The sequence below is a fragment of the Choristoneura fumiferana genome, chromosome 17 (genome assembly GCF_025370935.1).
Source record: "Choristoneura fumiferana chromosome 17, NRCan_CFum_1, whole genome shotgun sequence".
Classification (NCBI taxonomy): Eukaryota; Metazoa; Arthropoda; class Insecta; order Lepidoptera; family Tortricidae; genus Choristoneura; species Choristoneura fumiferana.
The window spans coordinates 5478212-5488893 of NC_133488.1; the positions used below are offsets into that span (position 1 = coordinate 5478212).

The 10682-nt window shown below is 42.8% G+C and overlaps 1 protein-coding gene across 1 annotated transcript; it reads right to left on the bottom strand.

Moving 5' to 3' along the window:
* Positions 1-3932: 3932 nt before the first annotated feature.
* LOC141437147 (uncharacterized) lies at positions 3933-6879 on the bottom strand. The gene is made up of 3 exons (XM_074100410.1): positions 6695-6879; positions 5438-5563; positions 3933-4285 (listed from the first exon to the last, which is right to left on the bottom strand). The coding sequence occupies exons 1-3, from the start codon at positions 6877-6879 to the stop codon at positions 4147-4149; spliced, it is 450 nt and encodes a 149-aa protein (XP_073956511.1). The 3' UTR covers positions 3933-4146.
* Positions 6880-10682: the final 3803 nt, after the last annotated feature.

Here is a 10682-nt window from a genome sequence, read left to right on the forward strand (position 1 = left end):
TTAAACACTCGGCTTTTCATTTCGGACTACACAAGGAAAGTAAAAAAAGTAGTTTTCGTGGCTGTATTGATGCTTTAAAGAAAAGGTCATTTTAGCTGCGAATTCAGGTTTCATCTCACATTTCTGGTTGAACTTAATCCAGCCAGTAATTAAATTAAGCTCGACTCGGCTATCTGCAGCAGATGAGCCAATCGTGTCGGCCTAACTTTTAATAACTCTGTTATGCCGGGTAAGGTGACATCTTTTAATTTAATCAACCAATGTTACCAACTTCGGTATGATTAAATTTAGACGAGTTTCATGTAGGGAATTTTTATCGGTCTGTTACATATCTGGCGGACTTACCTATTTGTTTAAAAGAAGAAAGAAAATAATTTATTTATAATAGCAGTGACATTTATTATAATAAGCCCGTGGTGGCCTAGTGGTTTTCTATCGCCTATCAAGCAGAGGGTCGTGGTTTCAACCCGGCTCGCACCTCTGAGTTTTTTCGAAATTCATGTGCGGAATTACATTCGAAATTTACCACGAGCTATGCGTTGAAGGAAAACATCGTGAGGAAACCTGCCACAACCTGCGAAGCAATTCAGTGGTGTGTGTGAAGTTCCCAATCCGCTGGCCGCGTGGAACTATGCCCAAGCCCTATTGTTTTGAAAGGAGGCCTGTGCCAGCAGTGGGACGTATATAGGCTGGGATGATGAAATAGCAGTGACACATTAAACTGGTTAGAGAAAGTACATAAGTAGCTGTTACATTCTAATAAGTTTTTTGGTAAAAAAAAAAACATTTTTATACAAGCTTTTTTATTATTGATTGTATTTTTTACTGTACTTGTATTGCCATCTGAACTACATTTGCAACCAATTTCAAGTCCGATGCCATTAACCGTTGAAGAGTTTCCATCGTTGAGACGATCCTGGCCGGACTACCGGTATCAGCTACTAATTATTGTATTGTTACGCAATTTACATAGGTATCCAATCTCAAGTTAATCCAACTACTAGAAATCGGTCGAATTTACCTTGCAAGATGATTACGACAGACAGACAACGGACAGGTGAAACTAAATAAAAACCAGCACTTGTCTTCGCCGTATAGTACGTTTTACTCATTGTTGAAAACGTTTGAAAGGCAAAAAAAGAGAACAGGTCAATTATGGAAATAGATTGAAAATTTGTGTGTGAATTAAAACAGTTACTTTGCACCCGCGACGTAATGAAGCTCGCTTATACAAAAATATTTGTTTCATGCGGGGGACACAACTCCACCCCCACCTGTGAAGAAAACACAAATCACACAAACCCAACTATCCCCACATTACACGTTTCGAACTCATCCAGAGCTCATCTTCAGGCAACACAACCGTTCACATGCTACTGGATGTTAAATTAATTTATGTTAGATGTAACATATTTATTGGAGATTGAGATTTAGTCAAATCCAGAATTCCAAATCAACTTTAAATCTAATATAGTTTAACGTGAAGCCACGGTGAAGGCTAGTGTATAATAAAGGCGGTTGCTATAATTTTCCTACAGCTTTTACGAGCCAAAAAAATTAGGAACAGAATGCGTGCAACGCTATAATAAATGCCCATAAGTAAACGACACGACCGAAACAGTAGCGACTTGCGTCTAAGTATGTTTAACTTGTAATGTCAGTGTTAACCAAAATTTTCCTCCTATTTTTATACGGTAAAAAAGTTATGCGTAGTCATAAGGAATTATTTTTCAACTGATTTGTTCAATTCAATGTACCTAAATGAATACCAGATGTATTTTAACAGTTTATTTTGACTTGAAACTTGGTATGGAAAATGACAGCGATAAATAGTTATTTTAAATTTAAAATTCACTAATGTATTATCGTACTTTCCCTCAAATATATTAGTTATGAGCTTATTAGTTATTAAGAAAAATCAGAGACAATACAATGCAGATGTCATTGTTAACGCGAGCAGAGCCGCAAGTAAAAGCTACGCTATAGTACAAAATATCTCAGAAAAGCCCTCAGAATATCCTCGTCGAGAAAAACTTGCCGGTGACATTTGCTTTGTTTTCCAAGTTCTGTTAGGTTGCAGAAACTCTATGCCGCCAAAACTTTGAAAACTACAATATTTTTATAAGTAATGGATTTCCGTTGTAAAAAGTTATTTCTCAGAAAAGGCTAATTATTTATTTACAGTGGGGGTACAATTTTATTTAATTTAATGACATTTATTGTATTTTTTATGAATTACAGTTGGTTTAAATTTAACCGCTTCTATAGCCTCCGGTCTACATTAACGCCACACGTAGGTAAATTTGACTATTTAAATATTCCTTGCATACTACAGTAACTACATTTAACTTTGTTTAAGTTAGTGTTGGCGCTAGGATTTTTTAAGGGAGGTTAAAGTAACGTATTTCTGTAACTTCACCATGACATTAGTTTAATTAATAAACTAAAATTCCTACTTTGTTAATTTTCTACAAAATAATGCCAGCCGTACCGTGAAAGTAATTGACAGATTAGTGTGACAGCTGAAGATTAAATTTATTACTTGTCATTTTACTTTCTATCTATCATTGTTTGGCAATTCTCGCCCTGAGAACTGCCGGTGGGTTGATTTTGATTAGATGTGCGTGCGCACCCTGCGTCGCTTATACTTAGACCAAACCGCTGGCCTCGCGGGTTCGATGTGCAGGCCGCGCCTTGGTCGTCGCTGATGATGCCGATGTGAAGGCAGACCCTCTCCCGAGCCCTGGGATCGGTCTGGACAGCTGCCGCCTCCTGTAGCTAGCTGCCGCCGGTGTCGTGTGAAGGGTTGAGGTTATGACGATGAAATCAAACTGCGATTACGTTCACCACTATATTTCGCGTTACTGATACCGTACAACTGTTTATATCTATAAATATGATTCAGATGATCTTAGATTACTTAATGACACGATTTGACACTGAGAGCTCCGCTCTGACCCCGAGATCGCTATAGACGTCCCGTCTCTCAGTGCTTTTGAATGACTCCCGGTCGAATGAGTGACCGGTCCATTGACATACATAGGCTGTCAAAAACAATAAAAATGATTTAAGGGTCCATCACACATTCCCGTAAAGTGACTTCTACACGACCCGACCTACGATGTTACGTTTTGCGTAAACATTTCCTGCCAGGGCCAGGCGAAAGATGGACTGAACACTTGCAAGCACTATTGACTCTACTTACAATAATATTGACTTATGATCTACTGATAAACAGCTGACAACCTATGACACTTAGGTGTAGCACATGAATAAACGCTCTACCTATCCTGAAAATGTAGGTATACAATTGACTATGACTTATCCTAAGAGTTGAGTTATCCATACATTATACACATGAAATGAACAATATCCATTAGACTGAGGGTCTACATAATAATACACAGATGATTATAAATTACAACAATATCAATTGGTGCCCTACCAATAAATAGAAAAATATGATTATGATTGACCTACATTATATTCAATAGGCAATTTACACAGTTTGACTACTGGGCGTATGAGTTCGCCACCTTGAGTTTTTAATTTAACTGACCTGACAATCTGGTCAGTTCCCTTATACACTTCAATGACTCTACCACGCCTCCATTGTAATGGAGGTGAGTTCTCATCCTTAATGAGAACCAGATCATTCAGTTCGAGGTTATTGACTTGAGAATACCATTTATTACGCGCTTGTAAATTATTGAGATACTCAATATGCCACCTTGACCAGATTGATTGATACATTTTTTGAATAACCTGAAAACGTGATAACCTCGACGTCTTAGTGTCCTTCCAATGTGGTTCCGGTAGAGCTACTAATGGTTGACCAATGAGAAAGTGCCCCGGTGTGAGCACTTCGAGATCTGACGGATCCTCACTCATAGGAACTAACGGCCTTGAATTCAATATGGACTCTATTTTTGAAAATAGAGTTGATAGTTCCTCAAACGTGAAGATAGTGTCTCCAGCCTCTCGTTTGAGTAAAAGCTTGGCATGCTTGACAGCTGACTCTACCAAACCGACATGTGAGGAGCTCCTGCTGGGTTGAATTCCCAGCGAATATTTTGACGAGCAAATTCCCCCTTGAGTACAGTCTCATTATTGACCAGAAACTGATTGACATCACGCAGGTAAGAATTAGAGCCAACAAAATTGGTACCTCGATCCGATCGGACGAGTGAAGGCAGCCCTCGTCGGCTGACAAACCTGGTGAACGACGCGATGAATGCCTCGATCGTCAATGCTGAAACCACCTCGAGATGAACCGCCTTGGTTCCTAAACAGACAAACACACATAGGTAAGCTTTGACTGATTTAGCATTCCTTAATAAACTACTCTTAACTAAATATGGGCCTGCGAAGTCTGTCGCAACGCCTGAGAAAGGCCGTGCTGCCGTGACTCGGTCAGCCGGTAAATCTGCCATGAATGGCGGTTGAACCGATGAATTGAATCTGAAACAAACTAAACATTTCCTGATAACCCTTGAAACTTGACGTCGGAGTGACGGAAACCAATATTCCCTCCGGATTATAGCAATGAGCGCGTTCGTCGCTGCATGACAATATGACCTGTGATAGTATTCGATGAGTAACTGACCCCATTTATGATCCTTAGGTATGAGATATGGATGCTTTGCTCCATATGGTAGAGCTGATTTACGTAGTCGTCCGCCGACACGCAGCATGTTTTCGTCATCGACGAAAACGCTAAGCTTCTGCAATGATTTACAGACCAGCTTTCCTTGTTTGACCATAACAATTTCCTCCTTGAAAGCGTCTAATTGAACTTTACCTATCCAATGTTTAGTAGCTGCGCGAATCTCGTCCAATGACAGTGTAGACTGAAGATTCCTTTGCTCCCTCGGCAACTTGATATTTTTACAAAATCTAAGTATGAATGCACTGACATTGATTAGTTTGCTATATGAACTGACACGTGATAAGAGTGCGTCTTCCCACGACTCTACTGGCGTAACAAAATGAACTAATTTCTTGAAACCTGGTAACTCTTGAGGTATAGTGACTGGTAACTGTGGCCACTGGGATTCCTCCCGCATAACCAATCAGGTGACCACCACAATTTGAATTGAATTAATTCCCTTGCGGACATTCCGCGTGAAGCGACATCTGACGGATTACGCTCTGATCTGACATGACGCCATGTGATGTGACGTTTGGACTGTTGAATGTCCTGTACCCTGTTACATTCAAATGTTTGTAACATGTGAGGTTTGGCCTTGAGCCATGACAAAACAATACTGCTATCTGACCAAGCATTGATAGTCTCTAACTGAACAGAGTCGTCGTACGAATCTGCGACGTGATTAAGCAGTTTGCATACCAGGTGAGATGCATTGAGTTCCAATTTTGGAATCGTCTGCTTGGTTTTATGTGACGCGACGCGTGATTTAGCAATGACTAAGCTGACCTTGACATGTCCTGACGCATCCACCGTCCGTAGATAGACGCTCGCCGCGTATCCCAGCTCCGAGGCGTCGCCGAAACCGTGCAATGAGTATGAAACGGCGCTCGGTAGTGAGACACACCGTGGAATCTGTAAATGAGACAAATGATTGAGATCCTGCGTAAGTTCGTCCCACTGATTGATTTGATTTTGATTATCGGCTCGTCCCAGTTGAGCCCATCCGAGAATAATGACTGTAAGAATACTTTGAATCGAAATATGACTGGTGCGCAATAACCACACGGGTCGTACAAACGTGCGATTGTACTGAGCACGCTACGTTTCGTAGGAGGGTGACCAAGTGGCACGTTGATTTGATATGCCATTGAATCTGACACTGGATCCCATTGAACACCTAATACCTTGATGAAACTTTTATCCTCAGTATCAAATGAGTGTGGCAGCTCGCAATACTCCTCCGGTAAGTCACGCAATAGCTCCCTACTATTGGACGACCATTTACGTAACTCATAACCTGCGCTCCCGGTTAGCGCTATGAGCTCTTGCTTGAGCTGTTGAGCCTCTGCCACTGAGTCTGCTCCTGTGAGGATATCATCAACGAAGATATCTCGTCGCATGACGTGTGCTGCGTGTGAATTCGGATGCGACACCTCCCAATCGTCCGCTAGTAGCAACACCGTCCGTATAGCTATGAATGGACTTGACCTCAGCCCGTAGGTATTAGTATTTAATTCATATACCTGAACATCGTGTGACGGATCCTCCCTCCAGAGGATTAATTGATATTTCCTATCATCTGGGTGAACAAATGTTTGACGAAACATCATTTTGATGTCAGTAGTGAATACCACTTGATGACGTCGAAAATTTAAAATGATTTTAGTGATATCATTTTGAAGAGGTTGCCCAGAGTGAAGGCATTGATTGAGTGACACACCTGTGGACGATCGCCCTGATCCGTCGAATACAACTCTGATTTTATCGGTGCCTCGTTTGAAGATACCGTGATGCGGTATGACAAAATGTTCTGAGTTAAATTGAAAATCCGATTTTGACATATGACCGAGAGTTTCGTACTCTCTCATGAAATCTTTATACTTGGAGGCGAAAAGTGCGTCCTTAGACATTTTTCTCTCCAAAGCTCGCAACCTTTTCATTGCAAGCGACCTTGATTCGCCTAATGATGAGCGTGTTGAAAGTAACGGTAACCTGACTATGTATTTGCCGTCAGGCAGACGTTGAGTAGTGGAAATGTACAACCTTTCGCATTCCATGTGATCTGGATGAACTGCAGGCTTCGAAGGCGGCTCCTCGACCTTCCAAAACCGCTCGAGCACCTCCTCGAGTCTAGTGGCGTGCAGGCCGTAGTCCTCCACGGACGTACCCGCTGACTGTGATGACGTCACCGCTGACTGGTGAGTCGAGGTCAATGAACCCATGAACATGCCCAAAGCATGTCCCGTAGGCTGCTATTCCTGGAACGTGAGTGGAAATCTTTGAACCATCGAGTACATAATTTAATATGTCAGTACCTAAAATGATGTCCACATCTGAGGCTTTGTCAAACTTGCCATCAGCTAATATGATATGTGACAACCGTAATTGATCTTTGAGCTGAGTGTCATATGATGGAATGTTTCCCGTTAGTGAATACATGACTGAAGCTATTGTACTAATGATGGGTACCTGTTTACCTACAGGTTTGATTATTAATTTGACTATATTGAACCAGGTACCTTTACCCTTTGCTGACCAATTCCATAAATATTATTACCATTAGACTGTTGGTGTAATTTTAACCTTTGAACTATTGACTGTTTAATTACTGAGACACTCGCCCCGGTGTCGAGTAAGGCCCTAACCTTAAAATAATTGCCATCACCTGATTTCACCATTACTACCGCCGTGGGACAAATGGTGACTGGTAATGACTGTGTCACACCAACAGTGGTAGCATCTCATTGAGGAGATGGTGGGGATTGTGGAGGAATGGGGCTGATCCGCTGCCCATACCTAGTGCCTGATACTCAGACTGAGCCCACTGTGCCCTTGCCCCTACCGAAGGCTTGGCCGGTGAGCTGCCATCGCCTGAGCTGATGGAGCTTCCTGGTACAGTGGTTGAGTCACTGGTACATCTGAGTGGCCGCCCTGGCTCGGTTGTGGTGAATGTCACACAAGTGGGTAGCCACCCTGGCCCCACTTGCACTGTGCCACTGTTGGTTGCCTGACCGGTGACTGGCGTTGGCGATTGCCTACCGTGGCCTGATGTTGACACCCAGGTTGTCCCTTTCAGGTGATCCCTAGCCTTGAGCTGCCCCTGCATTACAAATGAGTGAGTTGTGCTCAGGAGACTTGCAGTGCAGACACCAATTCCGTTGACTGCAGTCCCTAGCATAGTGCAACCTCAACACTTAAAACAGTGACCACTTTTCTTTGCCCACGCCTTGCGTGCTACTGGTGACATACTTAGAAAGTCTGCGCATCTATATAATGAGTGGTCCCCACTACAAAATGAACATGATGAAATAGGATTCACCTGATGAACTGGATGCACTCCGCGTGCTGGCCTGCCACGTGCCCCGAGGTGGACGCACCCTGCCGTCCTCGTCGTGGTGGTGGCCGTGGTAGCTTCTCCCTGAAGCCGCTTCCGGTGCTGGTGACACGGCGAGTTGCACCCTGCATTGCTCGTCGAGTACCTCGAGCAGTTGATGAACACTGGGTAGAACTGATGACACGTCCCATACCGCTGTTCGAATGCTGACCTGATCAATGTTGGCAGCTTCTGTATGATTAAAAACACAATTAAATATGACCATTCGTTAATTGGTTGTTTGAGCTTTTCCAATGCCTGAATAGACTCTCGGAGAGGATCATAGAAATCTGACCTTAACCTCTCAACATTGTTAATGACCGGTAGGTTGGTGATCTGTGACAAGTATGTATCTACCAGCATCCTGTGGTTCTGATACCTATCTGTGAGCAATTTCAGTGCCACTGAATAATTTTGACCATCCATCGGTAGCTGACGTATGAGCGACAGCGCTTCACCTGACAGTGATGTTCGCAAATAAAAATGCTTCTCCGAATCTGAAATGTCCCGTGAATGGACTAAGGATTGAAAGAGATCAAAAATGACATCCACTCCATTGGCCTGCCGCTAAACTTAGGCAGTTCAATGGAAGGCAACTTTGCCATTACCTGGCTATGATGACGTATCCTAGGCTCGTCTGCGGACCCCCCGCGCTCCGATGCCTGCTCCAACTTGACAAGTAACTTATTGATTTCACTGAACTGTGCATGAATTTGTTCCATTTCTCCCTCAGGAATCTCCTCTGATGAAAGACCAAGCAACGCTTCATATGCTAGTACGAACTGATTATAATATGAACCGAAATTCCGTTTAGCTACTGCCACCGCTGATGTTCCTTGGGCTTCGCTTATTGTACTAGCGAAATCTGTCAGCATGCGATATTTCGACATAAATTGAATCTTGGCATGAATTTTAGGAGGCATATTGACGTAAATGAATGAAGTACTTGATGTGTTTAAATCAAATCAGTAACCTCTGAATTCAATGACTAAAGATAAATGCTTACACTGAATAACAATAGTCACACCCTGTGAGCTACACTTCTATTAAACTACCTACCTAAAAGTTACCTTTAACAACAATCGACGCGCACAACAATAAATCTCACTGTTTGATCAAATTAAACACAACTGTATTTAAACTTAAACCTCACTAAAACAGCATTTGTTTACTTATGCCGTAATGATTAACTGATAACGTGATAATGATAAGATTATTGATTTCAGATAACGATTGTTGATTATGTTGATAAATAAATGACATTTGCCACAAATGAACGAATGAATGAGTCAGTTATGCGCTCATCTGACCATAGATAATGCAACTCGCAAGTCGTCCGAATTGATCGGAGTGAAGTGAATGACAACGTATAAAATAAAAACACTTAAAGTCTTTGAATGAATGAATGAGAATGTGATTGACTTGCCGAGTTCCGTCCGTTCTCCGATGATTTGTGTGATGACTTGCTTGCTTGTTTGCTACTCGCAACAAGATGGCGGCGAAATTTCTTCCAATGATGAATATTTCGAGTGTCAATACCTATTGCACTATTTAAACCGCACTTTCACTCACTGCGAAAATGACTTAACGCGCACTGAATTTAAAGTCTTAATATTAATAATTACTATATGATGATATGATGTGAAGTATGCGCGCGCGGCGCCCGCCGTGCCGAGATGATAATGAAGTACACGCGCCCTGCGACGTACGTTATCGTGCTGATTCTTTTCTAACGTTCTTCTAACGTTCTGCTCCCATCATGGGTTCCACCAAAAATGTTGGCAATTCTCGCCCTGAGAACTGCCGGTGGGTTGATTTTGATTAGATGTGCGTGCGCACCCTGCGTCGCTTATACTTAGACCAAACCGCTGGCCTCGCGGGTTCGATGTGCAGGCCGCGCCTTGGTCGTCGCTGATGTGGTCGATGTGAAGGCAGACCCTCTCCCGAGCCCCTGGGATCGGTCTGGACAGCTGCCGCCTCCTGTAGCTAGCTGCCGCCGGTGTCTTGTGAAGGGTTGAGGTTATGACGATGAAATCAAACTGCGATTACGTTCACCACTATATTATCGCGATACTGATACCGTACAACTGTTTATATCTATATATATTCAGATGATCTTAGATTACTTAATGACACGATTTGACACTGAGAGCTCCGCTCTGACCCCGAGATCGCTATAGACGTCCACCGTCTCTCAGTGCTTTTGAATGACTCCCCGGTCGAATGAGTGACCGGTCCATTGACATACATAGGCTGTCAAAAACAATAAAAATGATTTAAGGGTCCATCACACATTCTCGTAAAGTGACTTCTACACGACCCGACCTACGATGTTACGTTTTTCGTAAACAATCATCATCAGCCTATGTTCGTCCACTGCTGGACATAGGCCTCTCCCATGGCACGCCACTGAGCACGATCCTCGGCTATTCTCATCCAGCTCTTGCCAGCCGCCCTGCGAAGATCATCGCTCCACCGAGTCTGAGGACGTCCTACGCTACGTTTGCCGATCCGTTGTCTCCACTCAAGAACTCGTCTACCCCAACGGTTATCGGTTCTTCGGGTTATATGGCCGGCCCATTTACTTTGCTGGCAATTACAATTAATATTTTAATTATTATTTGGGTTTGACAGGATGACCGTAAAAGTAACAAAAAT

Bases quoted from the DNA above. Each gene is read 5' to 3' on its own strand.
- LOC141437147 (XM_074100410.1), bottom strand. From the start codon at position 6,879: ATGTTCATGGGTTCATTGACCTCGACTCACCAGTCAGCGGTGACGTCA. The intron at 5,564-6,694 runs GTTGTACATTTC...TCTCATTTACAG, and splicing joins GATCACATGGAATGCGAAAG to ATTCCACGGTGTGTCTCACT. The intron at 4,286-5,437 runs GTCAGCTTAGTC...TTGTCTGTTTAG, and splicing joins ATGCGTCAGGACATGTCAAG to GAACCAAGGCGGTTCATCTC.